At 36.4% G+C, this 26,415-nt stretch overlaps 1 protein-coding gene across 2 annotated transcripts in view; it reads right to left on the bottom strand.

Moving 5' to 3' along the window:
* LOC128221921 (lamin-L(II)-like) overlaps positions 1-22,810 on the bottom strand; it is a 25,209-nt gene extending 2,399 nt beyond the window's left edge. Inside the window, exons 1-13 of one of the 2 annotated variants that reach the window (XM_052930606.1) lie at positions 22,684-22,810; positions 12,784-12,854; positions 11,982-12,119; positions 11,489-11,578; positions 10,705-10,893; positions 9,348-9,460; positions 8,352-8,518; positions 7,370-7,511; positions 6,747-6,907; positions 5,034-5,158; positions 4,624-4,718; positions 3,557-3,613; positions 2,025-2,068 (exon numbers count right to left, since the gene is read on the bottom strand). In XM_052930606.1, coding sequence (XP_052786566.1) covers positions 2,025-2,068; positions 3,557-3,613; positions 4,624-4,718; positions 5,034-5,158; positions 6,747-6,907; positions 7,370-7,511; positions 8,352-8,518; positions 9,348-9,460; positions 10,705-10,893; positions 11,489-11,578; positions 11,982-12,119; positions 12,784-12,845 — 1,383 coding nt within the window. In that variant the 5' untranslated portion in view covers positions 12,846-12,854; positions 22,684-22,810. Of the gene's footprint in view, positions 1-2,024; positions 2,069-3,556; positions 3,614-4,623; positions 4,719-5,033; positions 5,159-6,746; positions 6,908-7,369; positions 7,512-8,351; positions 8,519-9,347; positions 9,461-10,704; positions 10,894-11,488; positions 11,579-11,981; positions 12,120-12,783; positions 12,855-13,727; positions 13,847-22,683 lie in introns of those variants that run through there. The other variant, XM_052930607.1, reaches the window with a different exon arrangement.
* Positions 22,811-26,415: the final 3,605 nt, after the last annotated feature.

The raw sequence follows: 26,415 nt of genomic DNA on the forward strand, positions 1-26,415 counted from the left end.
GTGTTTTCATAGCTACCTATTTATGGGTCTGATTCCTTAAATACTTACTCCAGTGTGTTCATAGCTACCTATTTATTGGTCTGATTCCTTAAATACTTACTCCAGTGTTTTCATAGCTACCTATTTATGGGTCTGATTCCTTAAATACTTACTCCAATGTGTTCATAGCTACCTATTTATGGGATTGATTCCTTATATACTTACTCCAGTGTTTTCGTAGCTACCTATTTATGGGTTTGATTCCTTAAATACTTACTCCAATGTGTTCATAGCTACCTATTTATGGGATTGATTCCTTATATACTTACTCCAGTGTTTTCATAGCTACCTATTTATGGGTCGGATTCCTTAAATACTTACTCCAGTGTTTGCATAGCTTCCTATTTATGGGTCGGATTCCTTAAATACTTACTCCAGTGTTTGCATAGCTTCCTATTTATGGGTCGGATTCCTTAAATACTTACTCCAGTGTTTGCATAGCTTCCTATTTATGGGTCGGATTCCTTAAATACTTACTCCAGTGTTTGCATAGCTACCTATTTATGGGTCGAATTCCTTAAATACTTACTCCAGTGTTTGCATAGCTACCTATTTATGGGTCTGATTCCTTAAATACTTACTCCAGTGTGTTCAAAACTACCTATTTATGGGTCTGATTCCTTAAATACTTACTCCAGTGTGTTCAAAACTACCTATTTATGGGTCTGATTCCTTAAATACTTACTCCAGTGTTTTCATAGCTACCTATTTATGGGTCTGATTCCTTAAATACTTACTCCAGTGTTTTCATAGCTACCTATTTATGGGTCTGATTCCTTAAATACTTACTCCAGTGTGTTTAAAACTACCTATTTATGGGTCTGATTCCTTAAATACTTACTCCAGTGTTTTCATAGCTACCTATTTATTGGTCTGATTCCTTAAATACTTACTCCAGTGTGTTCATAGCTACCTATTTATTGGTCTGATTCCTTAAATACTTACTCCAGTGTTTTCATAGCTACCTATTTATGGGTCTGATTCCTTAAATACTTACTCCAATGTGTTCATAGCTACCTATTTATGGGTTTGATTCCTTATATACTTACTCCAGTGTTTTCGTAGCTACCTATTTATGGGTTTGATTCCTTAAATACTTACTCCAATGTGTTCATAGCTACCTATTTATGGGATTGATTCCTTATATACTTACTCCAGTGTTTTCGTAGCTACCTATTTATGGGTTTGATTCCTTAAATACTTACTCCAATGTGTTCATAGCTACCTATTTATGGGATTGATTCCTTATATACTTACTCCAGTGTTTTCATAGCTACCTATTTATGGGTCGGATTCCTTAAATACTTACTCCAGTGTTTTCATAGCTACCTATTTATGGGTCGGATTCCTTAAATACTTACTCAAGTGTTTTCATAGCTACCTATTTATGGGTCGGATTCCTTATATACTTACTCCAGTGTTTTCATAGCTACCTATTTATGGGTCGGATTCCTTAAATACTTACTCCAGTGTTTGCATAGCTTCCTATTTATGGGTCGGATTCCTTAAATACTTACTCCAGTGTTTTCATAGCTACCTATTTATGGGTCGGATTCCTTAAATACTTACTCCAGTGTTTGCATAGCTTCCTATTTATGGGTCGGATTCCTTAAATACTTACTCCAGTGTTTGCATAGCTTCCTATTTATGGGTCGGATTCCTTAAATACTTACTCCAGTGTTTTCATAGCTGCCTGTTTATGGGTCAGATTCCTTAAATACTTACTCCATTGTTTTCATAGCTGCCTGATTATGGGTCGGATTCCTTAAATACTTACTCCAGTGTTTTCATAGATACCTATTTATGGGATTGATTCCTCAAATACTTACTCCAATGTTTTCATAGCTACCTATTCATGGGTCTGATTCCTTAAATACTTACTTCAGTGTTTTCATACCTGCTTATTTATGGGTCTGATTCCTTAAATACTTACTCCAGTGTTTTCATAGCTGCCTGTTTATTGGTAGAACACCTTAAATACTTACTCCAGAGTTGCCCCAGCTATTCCCGGCATACAACTTCGAGTTCCCTGAAGAATGATGATTAAGAATGCTGTATACACATGTATTTTAGTTTGAAACACTTCAGAATGTTTATATGATAATTCACGAAAACTTTAAGGTTTAAAATTTAAAAAAAAATGTTAATTTAATCAGCATAACAATTAACATGTAAATTAATGACGTCATTTAATAACTAAACGCTGTGCTTGCTTAGGGCGTTTTTGTTGGCTATAAACTGGTTTCCTTTTTATATCGGTTTCATGAACTGTGCATTTGTTGTTACAGATTCAAATAAAACCAAAATCAGTTTTATCGTTTTTTTTAACGAAAACCGAAACCGGTTTTTGAAACTATCGAAACCCCTACCGGAGGCGGTTTCATCGGTTCGTTCTATCCGAAAACTAGTTGACTTTGAAACCAACATGGCGGAAAGTGATCAACCACGTTTGTTGAAACTAAATCTTTTTGAAAAAAAAATGCCTTACAACGGACAAATGAGCTAAATGATAAAGGTATTAGTAATAAATAGATATAATGGCTACATGCAGTAGCTCCGTCATGTTGTTGAAACTGTAAACAAAACCATGCATTTGTTACTTCAAGCAAAACTATCAAAACCGGTTTCGAATCTGCTGAAACCATTGAAACAAAAACTAAAACTGGTTTTGTATCAACAAAAACGCCCTTAGTTTGAATATACGTGCACATAATCAAATAGTTCATTCTTAAAAAGACAACAATGACGTCTTCGTGCGTACGTCATCAATGTATGTGAGTACGGCATTAAGGTATGTGCAAACTTCATCCAAGTATGTGCCTACGTCATCAAGGTATGTACACACGTCATCAAAGTTTTTGCAAGTCGTCCAGATACATGCGTATGTCATTTGGGGTGTGTGCATACGTAATTAAGTGATGTGAAAACGTCGTCCACCTAAATGTATACGTCATCTACGTATGTGCACATTGTACACGTATAGAATGGCGTGAACGGTAGCACGAGGAAAGAAATTCATGTGAGTATCACCAAATAGAAAAGTAAAAGTTTATAAAGATATTTTTAAATAAACAATTTTTTTTTTAAACTCTTCAGATTCAATACTGCTTATACTTGAAGCATACACATATTTGTCGTGTTCTGCATCCCCTCTAATACAGAGATAGTAAAACACTGTTTGTGCGTGCACTTGTATCTACCCATACACGTATAAATAACAATTGGCTTCAAAAGCATTTTGTGCACTCCTTTTTTCACCAAATTGGATTGGCTGATCAAGCATCGCATGAACCCATTCGCTCATAAAAAAAGGCAATTCCGTTCACTTTAAATACATGAGGCCTCTCTTCCATGTATGACGAAGAACACCATTTGTAAAGGCCTCATTGTTATCGTGTATACGCTGTAAAGCTTGCGGACGCCCAGATGACGTAGAACTCAAAAGTAGTTCACAGGTACACGTACAAGGTCAAGTAGTGTTTCGCAAACACTCTTTTAACTAAAAAAAGTCATGTACCTGACTGCAGAGCCGGGAAGCCATCATTTGAGGTCTTGGATTTATTCCATCCGCGGTCTGAAACATGATTTTTTCCGGTAATCCAACCATTCTTTGCAAAAATAGGAGAAGGTGGGTAATTTTATTTATACTAGTTAGCATTCGGGCGAGGTCAAGTCAACGACTAAATTCATACAAAAGTACTACTGTTAAAGGTTCTTAATAAAGTTACACAATGTTAAATTGAATATTTTATAGAGTTCATCAAGTGCTATTGTCTTATAGACCTTGTGTTACTAAAGAATTACTACAAAATCAAAGCACTTTTTTCCTATCATTACCTCCCTGTAATAATCATATAATAACAGTCATAATGATGGTGTTAATCAAAACTGTGATCCATTAAAAGGATGGAATCAATATAAATAAAATAAAGAAATAATCTGGATGTTGATATTAACAATACACGTAGACACCTTTGCCTTCTTTTGATGGATGGTTTACCTTAAAGTGTTTTTACATTTACAAAAACAACGATTATGGGCAAACCAGGTATCGAAGGCATATATGGCATCTTATTTATTTTTTTCAGGTTAAGTTGAATTGGAAGAAAATTAACAACTTTTTACATCCAAAATTTGAAGAAAAAAAAACAAGGAAATGGTCTAAGACAATATACATATGAATAAATTTCGTAATTTTCGACAACAAATACATTGTATTTAAAATACCCTCTATTTTTTTATCAGATTCATTTAAATTTATGCAAAAATTCGTTTAACCATTTTAAACTTGCTTTAGATGCTGTTTGCTTACGGCAACCGGGAGAGGGGGTGGGGCGTTTCAATAAAACGAGACGTATTTTCAATAATCTTAAATCTGTATTAACCTGACAAATGGAAATAGGGTTATGTTTTTCATTCCCCGAATTTTGTTCATTTTAACACCGTCTTAATTTCCATTCACATTTACAGCAAATTAATAAAACTTTGGCACTAAGATAATTTCAATTTACAACTAGAATTGACTAAAATCTTTCTGAAAAAGGTCCCAGGTCTATAAAGAATAGCAATGTGTTGAGAACTCACGTCCGTATGCAGACTGGTACGTGGTCCGTGGGTCACCTCTGAATGTGTTCGGCCCACGAGCGCGCTGGGATGGGCTCCCGGGCCTGCATCTGGCGCTAAAATATTGTAAATTATTTGTTTAAAAACGCTAGAAGTGTATGTGGATTTTATGTGTCATATCTTTATTTAATGCGTAAAACAATAATCATCAACAGTATCTGAACATCCTGCACCAGCGCATTGACTGTACATCATAGAAAACGCCACCTAAGATAAGCAAGGTGAATGCGTACATTTGATAAATCAGTAAGTAATATTATACGTGTTTTACACGACGATGTCAATTTTATGTAAATATTTGACAATTTTCTTTTTTCTTGCAATTGCATCATCAGGTGTCTAGTCCCTTTAAGCTGCAAAAGTGTCCTTACTTGGAGCTTCCGGGTGGCGTTGTTGCTCTTCCAGCGTAGGAGCGGGACAGAGGGCGGCGGCCTGTCGTATCTCCACCTTCTCCGTCCAGGCGCTTTGACTCCTCATTAAGAAGGATCCTGTATGTCTGTTGGAATAGACCAGAAATCATAGATTACGAAATACAATCGAACCCCGTTGGCTCGAAATCGCTTGGCTCGAATTCCTTGTTGGCTCGAATTGGAATAGACCAGAAATAAAATAAGATACGATAAAACATGATATATATGATGGCAAAGATAACGATATACAGTCGAACCCCGTTGGTTCGAAAACGCTTGGCTCGAGTTCCTCGTTGGCTAGACTTGGTTGTAAAGGAACCGATTTCTTAATACTCGAGGTCAGCATTCCCACTTTGCTCGAATTTCCGAGACTCGAGTTATTTTCGCCGTTCACTGTGAGTTCGAGCCAACGGGGTTCGACTGTAGGTGGTGACCGATGGAGATGCAATGGCTTTGCGCAACATTCCTCGTCCAAACGTCTACCGTTTCCATGTCCGGGATACCAAATATTAAGCGGTCAACATAAATTAATAGCTACGTGGCCACAAATTAAAAGGCGCCAAAACATCGCTTATACTTTTTGATATTTTTTTTTCCTTTATCATAGGCATATTTTGTTTTGATCATTAAAAGTGAAATGGGTAAAACACGATAATGCATTAAAAAATAAAATGTCATCAAACTAAGTTTGCATACTTTAAAAGCTTACTTTGCAAGTTTTCAATTAGATAACTGTCAAGTTTATAACCCCCTGTCGTATTTATTCATTTACATTCTTTTTCAAACAAAGCAATAAAAAAACATGTTCAAAATGTGTTAAAAGAAACACACAAATAATCAAAACATTAATAGTATGAGAGAGGTTTGAATCTGCGACATGAATGCCTTAAATTGTTAAATCAGCACTGCGGAGTATTCTAGCTTTGTTATTTTCTAGCATTAAGTAAGTTTGCCGTTTTCCATTTTGTTGTTTATCTGATCTGCTCATGAATCCTGTATTGCATGCAGGATTTTGCATTTGTTTTTCAAGAATTTATATTATGCCGCTATACAACTGTTGCACGGGGCGGGTTGAGAAGCATGAGCACACTCTCACAAAGGTGGGTTAAGAAACCACAACTTTTTTTATCTTGAGGCGAACCAATACCTCTATACCACTCTCAACAACGGCTGGGATGGGGGGGGGGGGGGAGGGTTGTCCCAACGGCGTGTTTGGTTTGAGGCGACCTAATGCCTTCCTACCATTCTCACCATCGAAGAGGCTGATGGGAAGGGGTGAACCCACGTTGTCTTGGCTTTGAGGCGAACTAATACCGATTAACCACTCTTACCTTGAAAGGAAGGGGGGGGGGATCTTAGCACATGTCGTATCGGATGTAAGGCGAACCTAAACCACTAGACCACTCTCACCATGTTGGGTTATGACCCACAACCTTTTAGTCTGTATGCGGAGCTATACCACTAGACCATTCTCAACCTTGGAGGTCAGAGCCCACAGCATATTGAGTGAGAGGCGAACCTATACCGATACCTCATTCTCACAGTGGGGTAAGGGACTGCACGAACAACCTATAGGATGAGAGCCAGACACTTATACATTAAACACTTTTACCCTATAGTATTCGAACTGTGATTTAAAACCTTAATGTATAGACATAGCGAATTTGACAATACCTCAATCTCAGCCTTGAGGGAGTGTTCAGTCTCCTTGCCAGCGTTCATTTCGTTTATCTTCTGTTGCAACATGTCTTGCAACTCCCTCAATCGCCGCTCCAAATCCCTCAGCTTGTCCGATGACCTGGTTCTCTCCTGGGCTAACTGCTGTTCCAGTACCGCTAAAAGATGAATAAAAACATTTATAGATTTTGCTGATTTATACATGAATTGAAATCTACATATTTCATTCTTTGTAACATTTGCTGAACCTCGTTCGACCGTCTGACTTGATCCCCGAAAATTCTTGAGCTCTTGGCAGACTTTCTATCAATTCAGTGTCCCTTGTGCAGCAACAAAAAAAACAGGGGCTATATTGATTTGTGTTGAATTTCACTTTATTTTTAAACCTACCCTTAAAATCAATTTGCTCGTAATTATTTTGAGCGATAAGGACATGTATTAACTATTAAATATTCCTGCATATTCTTTCTTACGAACTTTATAAGGTTAAGCTAAAATTTAATCCTCAACTCAGTTATCCACTTTACCCAATTGTTTTTGAAGACGTTCGCGACAACTAGAAAAAAATCCGTAATGCCTTTTTGGGTGTTCATATCATGCTACACGTCCCTTCAACTTACCTTTCTGGGCACCAAGGTCATTGACTTGTCCCTCCAGTTCACGGAGACGTTTCATCAGTCGCTCGTTCTCCTTGTTCATTTTCTCGTTGTCGGCCTTCAGCTGAGCAATCTGCTCCTCAAACTGCTGCCGCAACATTCCGTGCTGCAAAGACATGTATGGTTGACAAAACGCTTAGTCAATTTGCAAAGTGTAACATGCTCATTGTAAATTTGAAAGAAGGATAACTTTCTGAACAAAGTTCTAACTTTTAACAACCGTATTTGATATAGACTGTTACGTTGTTGCTTTCCACTGGAACCTCCGATTCAGGTGGGTGGCGGATTCCTAAACCACAAGGATACGATGGAATCAACAGAGACGAATTCAGAGCTCGTGTTAATAGGTGTTTTTCTATAAATGTCTTGAGTCTTAGTTTTAGAGTCATAGTCCTAAAAGAAAAATATTTATACAATCGAACACCGTTTGTTCGAACTCGCTTGGCTCGAACTCCTCGTTGACTCGAACTGGATGTTAAGGACCGGCTTTTATATACTGAAACTAAGAATTCCCGCTTGGCTCAAAATAATATGTGATACAATCAGACACACATATTTTGTCAAAATAAGTTACATTGTGCATATTTCAAAACATTCAGCTTAAATTGAGTTTTTTGAGACTGAGTCTGAAACTCAGAATCAAGACGTAACTATATGAAAGCAAAGATGAAACAAATGCTGTATTCGTCTTAAATAATATATTCTACAATCAGACACACATCTTCAGTTTTCTGAGCCAGTGTCTGACACTCACACTTAAGAAGTGAAAACAGACTCAGCCGTCAATGATAAACCTATGAACAAGAAGAAATAATCAAAACACATTCAAGAGACAGAAATCAACACAGAATCACCTTAATTTAAGTAGCTTTTAAAAGGATTATGAAGTACTCACTTCGCCTTGTTGGTACTATACCAAAATTGAACTGATTACATTAATATTTACATTTTGTCGGTTCTCGGCTTCCATTGCTTGCTTGTATTTTTCAAGGTCCCGGTTGTTCTTCTTGCGCATTTCTTCAACCATTTCCGGGAGAGTTGCGACCTGGCGCTCGAGGTCCTTGTTGCGCCGTTCAAGGTCAGCAATAAGTTTCTTCGCTTGGTCAAGCTTGTCTAAAATGTGACGGAAATATGTTGGAAGATTGGCGTTTAATTGTATTGTTTTATAAATGAAGATGAAAGTTAATCGTACAATGCTAACAATGTTGGTCTTGATCGCGTTTGTCTGATATAATCAATCCTATTTTTTTTTAAATCAGAACGTGTGTGAATCTTAATTGCTTTTTGTTTTACTTAACTGATAACATTACGCTCAATGCCACTATAACGTTTGGTCGAGCCAGCCCTACACATCCGTTCTAATAGCCCATTTATATTGTAAATATACAAAATTAATTTTATTAAAATGAGATTCTTGTCGAGTTTCTGCCGCGTTTCCTACGAGGAAGGCCTTGATTGTAATCTTTCCTTATTTACAGTAAGCCAAAAAAAAAGTTTCTGAACAATTCAAAATTTTACATATCGTTTCATGTTTTTTCCATCCGCAACTTTGAGGTACAGTGTTACGTTAATTTTGTGTGTGTTTTAAACAGAAATTCCAACAATAAAGTAAAACGTTTGAATCGAAGTTCAAAATATATTCTACTGATCATTCAGCTGGTCCTAATTTCTTGAAACATCTTAAGTCCATTATAACAGGATTAAGCTAAGCTTACTTTTTGTTTAAGGATTATTTGTGCAAAAGTAACATTCTTTAGAGATTTTGGACATTAAAGGGAAATTATATTTATGATAAACACGATAAATAAACTTTAATTTTGTAAAATCCAGGTTAAGTAAAACTTCGGCTTAATGTAACAAGCCACGTAAGATTGGTACGCTTTTAAAAGAGCTGTCAAGAAATTAAAAGGCCAGATGTTTGCTAGTTTGAAGATGAACTTACTGTTTGCATCCTTCAGCTGTTCGCTCTTGACCTGGTCATTGAAGCCCTTTGTTTGTTGGAGGACCTTGTTCTGGTCGTTCAACTGCTTGTTATTAGCCTTCTCCTGATCAAGTCTATTGAAGAAGAACACATAGTATTTGTTACGTGAAATATTACGTCATCATGTTGAAATGACGTCATTACATGTTTCTGCAGAAGAAAATGTATTTGTTAGCCTATAGATGTAATTAGAAATAAATGTCGAACTATTTTGCCACAAGGACCACAATGGAATTTTATAGGGGATTTATAATTCCATTTTTGGGATATCATTTGTGTATGATGTAGTTTTTGTTTAACTATTGTAGTAAGTTAAAATTGCGTAAGAAACATCTTTGGTCAATGTGACAGCATCTGTCAAAGTACAGATTCACGATCTCATCAATTTTATGTCGAAAATCGTTCATTTTATAGACAGTAAATTACCCTTACAGTTATGCTATGGAGGGCACAAATACCGAACACTTGAAAAGCGCAAATACATGGTCATACAATTATAATTAATAAGTATGCTATATTTAATAAACACTAGCTCTGCAAAGTTATTTATTGTTTCCGATGTTTTTCAAAACATGCAATTCAAATGTAAATCGTGATTTTTATTTATAATATCTTGAATGTAAGTCAACATAATGCAAAACTAGAGATGCGCGCGCGCCCTCTGACGTCATTCCCCCGTGTGCTACATTTTGATCTTTAAGCGTATAAACATTGAATGGCATTTTTTTAGAAAAATACTCAACGAAACAAGATGAAACTTCGCAAGTGTGACCAAGGCAAGCCTTTGTATTGATCTAGATCATCGAATAATCGATCACTGTAAACGCGTGTTTTAGCTGGTGTTCGGGATTTGTGCTCTGTTCGGAAATGTACCGTCAACAAGTAATGACTTTATAATGTAAAAATAATGGCATTATTTGTTTCTGATATATGTAATAACATTTTAACTGACTTCTTAAATGAATGGCCTGGATATGTAGCATCTTAATCGACGTTGTATGTTTTTTTAGCATTGTGTATTATCGAATAAATAGTTATGATATAAATCTGATATCACATTAGGCGCGTAGCTGCCTATACGCGAGTATGCGACTGAATCCACATGGTTCTTACAAAAAAAAATCAGCCAAAGTTGCAGTTTGCGTACTTGACTACATGATCCTAAAACTTTCCATTTTCCAGTACTAAACAAAGCACCTCAGAACGCCCAAAATGCCCCAAAATGCACCATGCTTTTTATTTTTACCAAGGGGGCAATTTCTGTTGAAATGATTTACATTTTGACGAAGAAACAAAAAATGAATAGTGTTTTACTTACTCCCTGCACAGTTCCTTATACTTTGCCGCCTCACGGGCAAGGTCGTTCTGCGCCTGCGCAAGCTGGGCCTTAGGGTTGGCAGCGGATGACTTAGCGACCGCTAGTTCCTTCTCCAGTTCACCCATCATTCGCTGAAGCCGGTCCAGCTCCCTAGATAGAGCGGCATTCTTGTCCTTCTCAGCGCGGTACCTATCATATACAGTTAATAATATAACGCATGCATTCAAACCCCAATTGATAGGTTTGACAGTTTAACGCACTTTGAGTAATTAGCTTTCGAAGATATATCAAGGTTCAATAAAGCGATCGAGTTCCTTTAACAATTCTTATGTTCAATAGCTTTACACACTTTCAGTATTGAGCTTTTGAAGATATACCAACATTGATATATAGCTATCGGTTTTTTATAACAATTCTTATGTTTCAATGAACAGCTTACTGAAGTAAAATGTTATTTCGCATATAATGAAATATGCGTGTGTTCCCTTTATATTACATGGATGCGCTTAATCGATTGACGTACACGGTGTAACAATATCCACTACCCCCCCCCCCCTAAAATCATCCAAGAGTCCCTTTCATTAATTACGAAAGAAAAAAAAAAAATAAAATACGCCAAAATGCACTATTTAGGCCTAGAAATGTTAAAACCCCTAAACTCCCTTACTAAAGCTTTAGGGAGTGAGGGAATCGCGCAATGTCAAAAGCTTACGCCCCTAAGTTACGCCCCCTTTAACGTCAATTCCTGGATCCGCCCCTAATATTAGTCATTGTGTCACCGTACCTCTCATCGAAGTCACATGCCAGCCGCCTGTTCTTTTCAGCGTCTGAGGCCGCGTCGTTCTTGAGTCGGTTAGCTTCGTCGACCTTCTTTCTACAGTTGAACAAAACAAAAAAAGAGATCAGAAAACTATTAAAGGCAATTATCATTATGACAATCACGATACACTATTTTGATATTGGCTAAATGGAATTATACACTAAGCTAAGAAGCACCTTTCACAAATGGTACAATTTCTTCAAATCAGATCATAGTATCAAAACACTCTTGCTTGTTTAAGAAACAAAATCAGTGTCTAAGCTTTAAACATGGACATATTAGACATATAACAATATACACACATGGATGTATCGATTAAACATAAAAGGATATATCCCTGTCTCTATCCCTCATACAATGTACGAAAGTTTATCGAGCTCGCTTGTATACACTTTTTACAGCATCTCCGCTACGGAGGAATTTCAAGAAAAGTGTTGTAGTCGTCCTTCATACATACCTGAGTTTATCTAGCTCGCTCTCATACAGCTTTTTCAGCTTCTCCACTTCGCATTCGATGTTACGGAGGGTCTCCAAGAAGATCTGAGAGTTTTGCCCGGGGCCCATGTTTCGGACACGCTGCATGTAGTCAGCAAGCCTGCGATAAACATAATTGTTTTCTATTTGTGTTAATATTGTACTTAACGAAATAAGGTAATATTTTGGTCTGTACATTTCTACACAGATTATTTGCAGTTTTGCACACAAAATATGCTAAAATATGTACGACGCAAGAAGCTGAGTTGGTAGTCTAAAATACAACATACGCTGCCTGAAATGTACCCGTTGTATAAGTTATATTTAAATTATTATACACCACAAATACGCAAGAAAGGTAAAATAATGAATACATATAAACAATTTTGATGAAAAGATTTTTGTTCAAAGTTCATGGGTTTTTCTGCTAAAATGCTCTATGAAAATGCCCAGTGAAAGTACTGATATTTTTCCAAACAGTACTGTTATGTCCCGTAAAAGTACTGCTATGTCCCCTAAAAGTACTGCTACGTTCCCTTAAAGGTACTGCTATGTCCACTAAAAGTACTGCTCTGTCCCCTAAAGGTACAGCTACGTTCCCTTAAAGGTACTGATATGACCTCTTAAAGTACTGCTATGTCCCCTAAAGGTGCAACTACGTTCCCTTAAAGGTACTGATATGACCCCTTAAAGTACTGTTATGTCCCCTAAATGTGCAACTACGTTCCCTTAAAGGTACTGTTATGTCCCTAAAAGTTCTGCTACCTCCCCTTAAGGGTACTGACTTGTTGTTGAGGTAGATCATGTCCTTCTTCTCCTCCATCCTGCCATCGTTTCCGTAACCCATCTTGCCTGTCTGTAAATATATATACAACAAAATAATAAACGATCGTGTAACTTTTCGTGCCGCTCTGAAATAATGAATGATACCAAATTACGAAACAAAACAAATTAAACGGGACGAATTTCAAACTGCCAATCCTCGCATCGCTTATATGTAACCAATTGTTAAATTTTGTACATGAGGTACCCGGGTTTTATTCATTCCGTTTCAATAAAGGATTTTAGTCGAAACTATTTTAAACCTGAAAAAAGCGCACACACGGCAATACAACTTTGTGTTCATTTTCAATACTTGTTAAAGTTCATTTCATTTAGATGTTTACAAGCAAAAGAATGGAAATATGATTCTAAGATAATTTGAATGTCGAATTAAATCGACTAAGATGTTTTGGAAACGAACCCATTGGAACACACGGAACGAGATACACAAAGTAACAAGACAAAATACACTTCTCACATACCTATCAAAATATCGTTATCAATAAATATATATAACACCGCCTCACTACATGATGTTTATACGTGTGTGTCTCTTTTTCATTGTTGTTTGGGCCTTTGTCTTGTGCCTTTATACAGGATTTATTATTGAACTTGATTTATTTTTAACATGTGTTCAACTTTTTTTATCGTTGATATGTATATGGCACTCTCGCTCTTACTTGTTATTGTCACGCCATGTGTGTATGTTATTGTTACAATGACGAACTGTATATGTTCAAGTGAACAATAAATGTTCTGTTCTCTTCTGTTGATTTGTTAACTACTGGGTGTGTCCCTGTACAACTGAATTGTATATACGAATACTAGCTTTTATTTCGTAAAGGGCAAAAACGACATTTTTACAATACTTAGAGAAAGTAATAAGAATTATATTGTTCACGTGTACCTTAATTTTCTCGTACTTGTTGATACTCCTGTCAAGTTAGCAAACTATTTTTATTAAGGCGGCAAGTGAAATTTTAGCCCAAGGTTACAAGGATATACAGCACTTCACATGGACCAATAGTAACCACAATAAACACGTCACGTAAACACCTCAACTGATAGTGAATACCTTGTTGTATAATGATATCGTAAGTAACCCGACCATTAAAGTCCTACAGTATGAATATTGGCTTCATTGGATTTGCCTATTCACATCATATTGAACGCCGTCACGCACATCTGCGATCAAGACGGATTTCAATTGAAAGATCGATTATTTTCCAATACATGCGCTGATCAGAATGATTAAATGATGCAAACATTGAATTGAGGCTTGATCAAGTTAAGGATATCTTGGGGGGGGGGGGGGGGGGGAGGGGTTGAAAATGGTCGGTGTAGGTGGAATATGTCAATTATAAAAGGAAAAGCTTACGTTTCTGGCATCGACATTTTATTTTCATATTTGTTAAGAAAGCTTTCTGTAAGATCATGTCCAATTAATCTGTAGTCGAGAATGTTCATTTTATTTTACCATTATCGCTGACAGCGAAATTGTTTGTTTCAGTGTGAGATCGTTATATAATTCACAGACTTTTAATTGTGGGTTTTTAGTGAAGCGCTTCAAATCATATACACACGTAATGTCATTTCATAACTTGTGTACAAGCCCTGTGCGCACTGACATTTGATTTGGAACGATGAGCTGTCTAAAATTTCAAAACAGTGAAAAATATCAAATTGATATTTTCACTGTTTGAAACAGTGAAACATCAATTTTATTTGGCTGACTATCGGAAAGAATAAAAAATGCTTTATTTGTATTACGGATACCAACAGCTAAAGGCGGTATATGTGTTTGCCTCATTTACTTAACCTGTAGCAGCCATTTTTTTAAAACTCGGATGAATTGTCCGCTGGTAATATTTCGGTTAGTTTGCGCATTTAAATGATTTGATTGGTAACTCTTTACTGCTGGAGTCATATATAGACAAATCACTACACATTTCAGCTCACTTTGACCAAACCAATCTAAACAAGTGTTGCATGAAATTGGCTGCTGCACTTTTAATCCAATAATGACTTTTGTGATACATTTTTCTCTTTATCTAAACGTCGGAAAAGAAAAGAGTTCCACGTGGCTGTACAAAGTAAGGTAAGGTATCAGATCCCAAAATGTGTGATGACGTCACTCATGTCGAGTGGTCTTAAATACACTACTTTACTGGTATTTAAATAAAACGGCATCAATGCAAACGGTGTGAAATCTTAATGCATACAGGCCCCAAAATATTTTGGTATCATTTGAACAAGTATTTTGTGAAGAAAAAGAATAAACATTGATTATACTTAAATTGTATAACATACAAGCTTTGTTGGCCTTTACACAAGATATTACACTTAGTTGAATTGAAGAACAATTATATGACAAAAAATGCATATACAGTCGAACCCCGTTGGCTCGAACTCGCTTGGCTCGAATTTCTCGTTGGCTCGAATGAGATGTAAAGAACCGATCTTTTTATACTGAAGAAAACCACTCCCGCTTGACTCGAACTTTCCGAGGCTCGAGGTATTTTCGCTGGTCCCTGGGAGTTCGAGCCAACGGGGTTCGACTGTACATACAAATCATTTTTGTCTTTCATTTCACATAACATTGGTCAGAAAGTAAGTATGTTTTAATTGGCGCTGAAACAATAATAACGTGTAATCAACAGGCATCAAAATTTAACATTATGTATAATGGAACTAAACTATATTGTTTGTGGTTCGGAATCCTTAAAGCGGATAGCAACGTATAAATATTTCCCCGTCACCCTGATTCACGATCGCTATTACAAACCAGCCAAGTATGAAATGAGATCGAAAACCGATTAATCCATGCTGTAGGTTGTGCAATGTGAAACCCATTTCTGATCTGGCAATATGGCTTGATGCTTTTCCATTGCCTTTGTTTAGGATTGTTGGTGTATGTTATAGTTTTGGGTTTAGAAATTAGACGAATTCATTTCAAGGGCACGACAGTGACCGTATGATAACACTCGTTTAATTTGTAATACTTTAACTTTAATCAAGTTTATGGCTGAAACTCAGTTTCGTAGATTATCAAAGGGACTCGCCCAGGGTTTGTGAAATGCACTTTTTTATTACGAATGAAAGTGTGGCAAATCAATGGGAGTGTTCAAACTACGATACTTGCAGCTGGAACCCTTCAGCAAATGTAGATATTTTTCAAATATCGTCTTTGAAGACCACACTTTTCAATCGCATTGTAAACGGCATTGGACATATTTAGGTTGCGTGATTAGTTGATTGACATTATGAGATGACGTAATCAATGTATTGTTAAAACGTCAAAATATCCACTCACTGTTGTACTAGTATTATGGCCTAATGGATAAGTCGTACGTTGTCCTAGATTTTTTGTTTGAATTCACATCCGATTAAAACCAAAAAAAATTTTTTTGTATTCTTAAATGTATTATTTCCTGCAATGTCGATTTTAGAGAGTTACATAGTATTTTCAGATGCTAAACCGGGAAAAACTATTTTTTGCCCAAAAATATGAGTGAGTCCCTTTAAAGCTGTACTCTCACAGATTGAACGTTTTCACAACTTTTTTTGTCTTAGAACGAGCCAATTTTGGCTCAAATGCATGGAAACCTGATATATAAGACTGCTGACAAAAAACATAGATCGCAGATTTTTATATTTAAGTTCAAAAATTGATGTTTAATGCATTTTCCTTTAACCGTTAGTAAGTGTTTAAGCCATGAAACATTAATTTTCGAACGGAAATATAAAAAAATCTGTGATATGATTTTTGTCAGCAATCATTTATCATTGGTTTGCAGATATTTACGCAAAAAAATGCTCTTTCCAAGACAAGAAATAAAATAGTTGTAAATACGGAAGATCTGTGAGAATGCAGCTTTAAGTATGATATGGCGGCACAATGTTTGAATGGACCAAGTCACGAACACAAACTAACATAGTAGAGTGGTCGAAATACTGTTATTTGCCTGCTTGAAACGGTCATGAATTATAAGAGGTATAAATAGGGAAACCAATGATACAGAAGATGTGTATTTAATCTGTAAAATTATAGGAAATTTGCATATCCTCTGCGGTCCTTTTTCGGCTGAGTCAACAAATTTTCATATTTATTTGCATATTTTTTGCAGTCATCTGAATGCTGAGTCTACAGATTTTCTCAATAATTTGTATAACTCCTGCAATAATTTGCGGCTGAGCCAACATATTATCTTATACATGTACATTTTTCTGCGGCCGAATTAACATATTTTCTTATATTTTCACAGTTCAATATAAGTTGATGTCTTTTATTACCTAAGATGTGGGAGTTATTAAAATTTTACACCGCAAACATAAAGCGCGAGTTATATAACACTTTAATTACGAGACGGTTCCTTTATTAAACATACGAAAGAAATTTTGCAAGTTGCAAAATGGACCTCCAGGGGAGTAAGAGGGTGGCGTTACTTTGGGGCGTAACCTTTTGACGTACGCCCCTCCCTCAGAACCGATTTTTTGTCTTAAGTGTTGGCAAGATAAAATAACAATTTCTAGTCCGAAATGATGCATTTTTGGCTTTTATTCTTACTTTTTTCTTTTACATTAAAATGACAAAGATACTTGGACACCTTTAGAGCACCCCCCCCCCCCCTACACACACACACACACACACACACCCCTCACCTGCATGGACCCGCTAGTGATCTCTCTGATTCATAAAAGACTCTTACGTGCTTCTTGTATTCGGTGTTGATTCTCAGTACTGGGATAAACCTATATCCATAAATTAGATATTCCCGTAAACAACTATTTAACACCAAGGGAGCAGTGTCGATGACATGTTAATGATACGTTTTTTCGGTAATGTATTTCTCATGGGACAAGTTTCTTTTACATGAAAATATCGTGGGAGGGAAGCTTCGCTATTTATTTCAGAATATACCGTAACCCGAGACAAGGAATCAAAATGGAGACGGCCGATTCATCGATATCTTATTATTTGAGCAATATTTAACATGAAAACCGCAAAGTATGATGACATTTAGATAAGAGTTCTTGTTCTTGAGGGAGATCTCTTTGTTTTCGTGTATGTATTAATTTCAATATCAGACCAAGAAGGCGGAAATTAATCGTGCAATATAAGAAGCGTGCTGATAAATAACAACACTTTTCATACTGCATACTAGTTATTGAACGATGTCACTGACGACATAGTACTAGACAGTGACGTCATCCACTTATCTCGTGATCTAAATTATACACTCCCAAGATAGGCTCGTAAATAAGTTCAATAACTGGGCTCGTGGGTAAGTAACTTTTACAAATGCAAAACAACATGATAATTAAACTTCATCAAGAAAGTTAACATGTTTTTTTTCAGTGTTCCAATGTTAAAAGTTCATTAAAGACTACATTCAATAGTTATCTATTCGTATCAATCAAACGTGATTACTTCGACGGATCGGTTTAATGAGATATGAAGAAATAGAGTTTATGACATGGTTGGTTTGAGAGTTTTAAAGAGTTGATTATGTTTAAATGCACATTAAATAAATAAAAATAGATACCGCCCATGTTCTTTCAGAAAGGCGATACCAATATAATTATTTATTTGTATACGATGTTTATTGATTTTGTAGACTGTACCTACACAATAATGTATAATGTTACAGTACAGGGTACTTTTAAATTTTGTCAAATCTCATTTTATGTTATGGCAATGTATTATATTGATGGTATACATGTTCAAGTATGTGTAAAATATAATCTTGGCTAGTTGAACTGATTTATTATGACTTTAATGAGCCTTTGTCATCAAGCCACTGTGATAAATATTATTATTGAATTCGCATCAAAGGCATAGTAAATAACACGTGGATTACGGGGGCTACGTGTAAAAAAAACAATAATAATAATGGGAGGAGACTACTTGCTGAGCCCTCGTGATTTACATGTTTACATTTGTGTTTCTGTTCCACTTAACCATACTTCTAAAACATGTAAATAGTCAAAGAAATAACAATGCTTTATCACGAAGACCAAACCGTAGCATACCAATGACATCGGTTTTAAAAAATAATAAAATTGAAATGTCATGCATAATAATCCAAAGACCAAAGTATATTTTGTAAAGGGACACACTATATAAGTATTCTATCATAACTGGAAATGAAAATTATTATCTGCACATCTATGACAGCCATTCGGTACACCTCGGCCATTTTCCATCGAATACAACCTCGGATGTTTATGGATGGTTTACAATGTCAGAAATCTTTAGATTTAAATACGCTGCAAATAGAGCTCGTAGTAATTTGAATTTAGCAGATAAACTTAATGACTTTACTCTTTCAGTTTTATTTTAAACTCTATGTAACTTGTTTACGTTTCCTCCAGCATGAGAGAAGTACATCAATCCAATACCGTATACAAACCAATTGAATTAATCAAGTTCAGCCAATATAAAAGTGCAACCGAGTCGGATATTGTTTTATTGACAGGCGTATCACGCAGCATGTTTCCGTGTCGCCGTCAAAACACAGCAACCGTGTTTAGATGGAATGTTTACGTTGTCAGGGCGGTGCGCGCGGTAACTAGGGAGTTAACGTTGACACATCCTTAGTGCTACCTTGTTATGCGCCTACATCTTTTTATTCGTAGGCTATCGATAGCTCAACTAGATTGTTAACTCATTAAATCAGGTATAGATGGGTTTTATGCTTCGATATGATAAATAATCACGGCGGGACACTTGAATACAGTTTACAAAATATGCTTTTGATTTGAAGTTGCAGATTAAAAAGTTTGTGGCCTTCCACATCACCGAATCAATCTTATCATCATAACTTAGTTTAAACTCGAAGTAAAACTAATATTGATATATACATAAAAATGGGTGTTTTCTTCTCGTATTAATTTTATCATCTCACCTTACTTTAACTCTTTATAAATATCCAACTGCTAGGCGTTTAAATAGTATGGCGTATCAATGAGTGAATGCAAATATGCTTATTAACATAACGTTTTGTTATTTGATATTTCAGCAGGTTGACAAAATATCTATACTTACGACTTTATGATAAATCTTCTTGTTTGGGAAATACACATTTGCCCTTTTATAGATACTAATGAAAACGGGAGACCATGGAAACGATAAACCGTTTTTGAAATGTTAAAATGATTAAAAATCCCACACCCACCCCTGGAATGTTTTTTTAAATTGCCTTGTCATTTTCATAAGATTATTTACTATTTATAACTAGTAATTTTATACTTCTTAATTTCAATATATCTTAGAACATTTCTACTCAAATAAAGAAAGAAGATTAAATGCATTGGAGTGATATTATCGGTCTATTCACTAATTGACGGCGATGTCGGTGGTGGGGTGGGGTGTGGGGGGGTCACTATATGTGGGGAAGGGAACTTGTACAATATATTGGAATACAATAAACATAACATATTTACATGCTGAGTTAGATACGGGTTTAGAGTAGCGCATTAAGATTTCAACAATCATGATTTTGAAATTATATCATTAGCCAAGTTTAACAAAGTCTAGTTTATTAAATCTTGGCCCCATATCAGTAACATATCTTAGTCATAATCCTTACGCTGCTTAAGAGTGCAGGCCGATATCTCGAAACTACTTAAGCTTGTTATAACAGGATTAAGCTAAGCTCAATATTTTTGTTCTCGATTTGTGAAATATTTACTTTTTTATTTTTCATGACTGTTTATTTCAGTTATCTGTCTGATAAGCATGAACAACTAAGATACCCCTTAAAAAGTTTATTTTACAACGATTGTGAAACAAGTTATTGCAGCATTATATTAATCACTCTCGTTGTCACGATTTTACGCGAGAGTGTGGTCTTGTGTTGTGGGGGAAACCGGAGAACCCGGAGAAAACCCACTTGTCCGGCTTGGTAACCACGAACCAAACTCACATGCGCCCGAGCTGGGAATTGAACCCGGGTCGCCTTGGTGAGAAGCAAGTGGGCTAACCACTGCGCTAACAGGACAACCGGGTCGCCTAGGTGAGAAGCAACCAAGAGCCCTTAAATATCCTTACGATATTTATATTGAATCGCAGTTTATGCAAAAAAAACGAGTTTACGCTGGGGAATTTACGATCATATCTTACGATCTTTATTCAAACAGGATTCTTATTCGTGTGTTTCAGTGTGACATCAAGTGAACACCAAGTCAAAGTTTCGCGACTTCCGGTGGAACTAGGTGCGGATTGTGTTTCATTTGGACAGGACTACGGGTCAAATTACCAAAACACTGACAGATATCAAAATATAATTTTACTGTTTTGAATCAGTGAGATATCACTTATATTTCACAGATATCAAAATGTAATTTCACTGTTTTGAATCAGTGAGATATCACTTATATTTCGCAGATATCAAAATAGAATTTCACTGTTTTGAATCAGTGAGTTATCACTAATATTTCACAGATATCAAAATAGAATTTCACTGTTTTGAATCAGTGAGATATCGCTTATATTTCACAGATATCAAAATGTAATTTCACTGTTTTGAATCAGTGGGATATCACTAATATTTCACTGATCAATCTAATAAAACCACCGTAAGTTATATAATAAAATAGTATTCCACCTTAAATTACTTATATCTGTGTATGTAAATGTCACGTGATCAGGTCAAACCAGTCTCAAAATTTGAGCTGTGACAAATTTACATCGAATGATAATCTAAGCACAACTTAACTTAAGGTTGTCCGGTTAGCGCAGTGGTTAGCGCACTCGCTTCTCACCAAGGCAACCCGGGTTTGATTCCCGGCCTGGGCGCATGTGAGTTTGGTTAGTGGTCACCAAGTCGGACAAGTGGGTTTTCCCCTGGTACTCTGGTTTTCCCCACAATACAAGAGCGCACTCTCGCGCAACATTGTAACAACGAGAGTAACTTAGAATTAGTTATCATAAATTCTTTCACAATCGTTGAAAAATATACAATGTTTAAACTAACTTACGAGAGAAACGCACTGGAATTTGACTAAGTTTAATACGTTTGTTATCGATATCGGTATAAAAAGTGGAGATTCTAAACTATTTTAAATGAATTTACTATTGTGTTTAGAGAAGCACAAGTCAAAAATAAACACTCCCGTATGTCTTTATGTCTGTCTGTTAACATATCGAGCCGTTATGAGTCACTCTGGGAAATTATCACGCAGCGACCACAGCAGCCGTGCTCCGCCAAGTTGTTACCGGACTTTTTAAATTTTAGTTTCAATAAAACTAAGAGTTTAACATGACCTTACTTGATTTAAAATATGTTAGGCAGAACTCTGCATTTAATTAGCAAATGTGTCACCATAATACAATAAGTAGTATGAGACACATTTCGACATTATGACAATGGTTATACATATTATAATGACTAAATCAAAGGATAATCAATGAACACCGTCATTTTATTCTAATTTGTCATGTCAACTAACTAAAATCTATTTCAAAACACAGATTATATAATCGTATGAAATTAAAAATCATAGTTTATGTTTTCCAAGTTTTATTTTTCAAACAATTCAGATCATGTAACATGGCAGCATGAAAACATGTGAAATCGAAAATCATAGTTTATTAAACCATGGGAAATTGAAAATCAAAGTTTATAAAACCATGTAAAATTTAAAGGCATAGCTTATAAAAAAACCTTTGGAATTACCTTAAAGTTTTTTTAAAACATTATGAGCAATAAACAATATCGCAAAAATATTAATTATTTCTAAAAGTTATAATTTCCAAATTTAACATTATTAATATTGCTTAAATTCGGTATAAACGCACAATTATTAAAAAGCAAAATAGAATATCTAACTAACTGAATAGTAAACTGAATCATCCTTACCGTGATTTATAAATCTCCAACCTTCAAAAGAGCGATGAAGTTTATGGGCACTGAATTAAGTATTCTATCACTCAAATCAATCAAACGAGACCGATAAAGAAGCTATAGAAATCGCATATACTTTTCAAATGATGGGAAATACATAGCACCGTGAAATGTTTGAAAATATTGAGTGGCGAATACAGTTCAGTGGTTTTCTAAGGTGTAAGATCGATACTTAGGTCTTTGAAGAACCGATTGGTTTTACGTGATTAGAATAATCTCTTTTTTATTTAAGATGTTACACCGGTAGACCGTATAGCTGCATTTATGGAACTACTTTTTAAAACCGGTATGGATATTATAAAAACTTGTCATTGCGAAACTCAAAAATATAGTTAAGTGCAAACGTTATTTAAAGCTGCCCTCTCACAGATTTAGCGTTTTGAAAACTTTTTTAGCTTCTGTCTTGGAACGAGAAAATCTATGCGAAAATGCATGTGAACCACTTATATAAGACCGGTGACAAATTTTAGATCGCATATTTTTATATCTAAGGTTAAAAATGATTGTTTTATGCATTTTTCTAAAACCTCTATTTACGCTTTTAGCCATAAAACATTAATTTTCGAACGGAAATATGAAAAACTGCGATCTGATCTTTTGTCAGCAGTCTTTTATCACTGATGTGTATGAAGCAAATATATTATGTATTCATATAAGGGTGCAAAAAAACATTTAGACAGAGTGTGGAATTTATACTAATTTATTTAGCTTTGGCAGTTACATATTGAGTCTGATAAAGTGTAACGGAAAGATGTCTGATTGATGGTGTGTAACGGAATAGGTCTGATGGATGGAGTGTAACGTAATAGGTCTGATGAATGGAGTGTAACGGAATACATCTGATGAATGGAACGTAACGGATAAGGTCTGGTTGATGGTGTGTAACGGAATAGGTCTAATGGATGGAGTAAAACGGAATAGGTCTGGTTGATGGTGTGTAACGGAATAGGTCTAATGGATGGAGTGTAACGGAATATGTCTGATTGATGGTGTGTAACATAATAGGTCTGATGGATGAAGTGTAACGGAATAGGTCTGGTTGATGGTGTGTAACGGAATAGGTCTGATGGATGAAGTGTAACGGAATAGGTCTGATTGATGGTGTGTAACGAAAAAGGTCTGATGGATGAAGTGTAACGGAAAATGTCTGATTGATGGTGTGTAACGGAATAGGTCTGATGAATGGGGTGTAACGGAATAGGTCTGATGGATGGAGTGTAACGTAATAGGTCTGATGGATGAAGTGTAACGGATTAGGTCTGATTGATGGTGTGTAACGAAATAGGTATAATGGATGGAGTGTAACGGAATAGGTCTGATTGATGGTGTGTAACGGAATAGGTCTAATAGATGGAGTGTAACGGATTAGGTCTTATTGATGGTGTGTAACGAAATAGGTCTGATGGATGAAGTGTAACGGAACAGGTCTGATGGATGGAGTGTAACGGAATAGGTCTGATGGATGAAGTGTAAAGGAATAGGTCTGATGAATGGAACGTAACGGATTAGGTCTGATGGATGGAGTGTAACGGAAAAGGGCTGATGGATGGAGTGTAATGAAATGGGTGTTATGAATGGTGTGTAACGGATTCGGTCTGACGAGTTTAACGGAAAAGGTGTGATGACTTGAGTGTATCGGATTAGGTCGGATGGCTGGAGTGTTACTGAATAGGTCTGATGAATGGAATGTTACTGAATAGGTCTGATGTATGGAGTGTTACGGAATAGGTCTCATGGATGGAGTGTTACGGAATAGGTATGATGAATGAAGTGTCACAAAATAGGTGTGACTGTTGGAGTGTAACGGAAAACGTCTGATGATTGGAGTCGAACGAAATAGGTTTGATGAATGGAATGTAACTGAATAGGTCTGATGAATGGAGTGTTACGGAATAGGTCTGATGGATGGAGTGTTGCGGAAGAGGTCTGATGGATGGAGTGTTACGGAATAGGTCTGATGAATGAAGTGTCACAGAATAGGTCTGATGGTTGGAGTGTAACGGAAAACGTCTGATGATTGGAGTCGAACGAAATAGTTTTGATGAATGGAATGTAACTGAATAGGTCTGATGAATGGAGTGTAACGGGTTAGGTCTGATGAATGGAGTGTTACTGAATAGATCTGACGAATGGAGTGTAACGAGATAGGTCTGATGATTGGAGTCGAACGGAATATGTTTGATGAATGAAATGCTACTGAATAGGTCTGATGAATGGAGTGTAACGGGATAGGTCTGATGTATGGAGTGTTACTGAATAGGTCTGATGAATGGAGTGTAACGGGATAGGTCTGATGAATGAAGTGTTACTGAATAGGTATGATGAATGGAGTGTTACGGAATAGGTCTGATGGTTGGAGTATTACGGAATATGGGTGATGAATAGAGAGTGTAACGAAATGGGGGTGATAAATGGTAGTGTTACGGAATAGGTCTGATAAATGGAGTGTTACGGAATAGGTCTGATGAATGAAGTGTTACGGAATAGGGGTGATGAATGGAGAGTGTTACGGAATGGGGGTGATAATTGAGAGTTTTACGGAATAGGGGTGATGAATGGAGAGTGTTACGAAATGGGGGTGATAAATGGAGAGTGTTACGAAATAGTTCTGATGAATGGAGTGTTACTGAATAAGGGTGATGAATGGATAGTGTTACCGTATAGGTCTGATGAATGGAGTGTTACGGAATAGGGGTGATGAATGGAGAGTGTTACGGAATAGGTCTGATGAATGGAGTGTTACGGAATGGGGGTGATGAATGGATAGTGTTACCGAATAGGGGTGATGAATGGATATTGTTACGGAATAGGGGTGATGAATGGATAGTGTTACGGAATAGGGATGATGAATGGATAGTGTTACGGAATAGGGGTGATGAATAGATAGTGTTACGGAATAGGGGCGATGAATGGATAGTGTTACGGAATAGGGGTGATGAATGGATAGTGTTACGGAATAGGGGTGATGAATGGAGAGTGTTACGGAATAGGGGTGATGAATGGATAGTGTCACAGAATAGGGGTGATGAATGGATAGTGTCACGGAATAGGTGTGATGAATGGATAGTGTCACGGAATGGGGGTGATGAATGGATAGTGTTACCGAATAGGTCTGATGAATGGAGTGTTACGGAATAGGTCTGATGAATGGAGTGTTACGGAATAGGGGTGATGAATGGATAGTGTTACGGAATAGGGATGATGAATGGAGAGTGTTACGGAATAGGTCTGATGAATGGAGTGTTACGGAATAGGGGTGATGAATGGAGTGTTACGGAATAGGGATGATGAATGGAGTGTTACGGAATAGGGGTGATGAATGGAGAGTGTTACGGAATAGGTCTGATGAATGGAGTGTTACGGAATGGGTATGATGAATGAAGTGTGTAACGGAATAGATCTGATGATCGGAGTGTAATGGAATGGGTATGATGTATGGAGAGTAAAGGAATAGGTCTGATGAATGGAGTGTTACGAAATAGTTCTGATCAATGGAGAGTAACGGAATAGGTCTGATGTATGGAATGTAATAGGTCTGATGTATGGAGTGTTACGAAATAAGTGTGATGACTTTCAAGAGTGTTACGGAATGCCTACAGAAATGAGGTTGCTAACCTTTACAGAACAAACCCCCTCATTTAACAGTGGTTGGCTCTGCTTTTCTGCTCTCTTCTCGGTTAAATAGCG

Source organism: Mya arenaria, chromosome 16 (genome assembly GCF_026914265.1).
Source record: "Mya arenaria isolate MELC-2E11 chromosome 16, ASM2691426v1".
Classification (NCBI taxonomy): Eukaryota; Metazoa; Mollusca; class Bivalvia; order Myida; family Myidae; genus Mya; species Mya arenaria.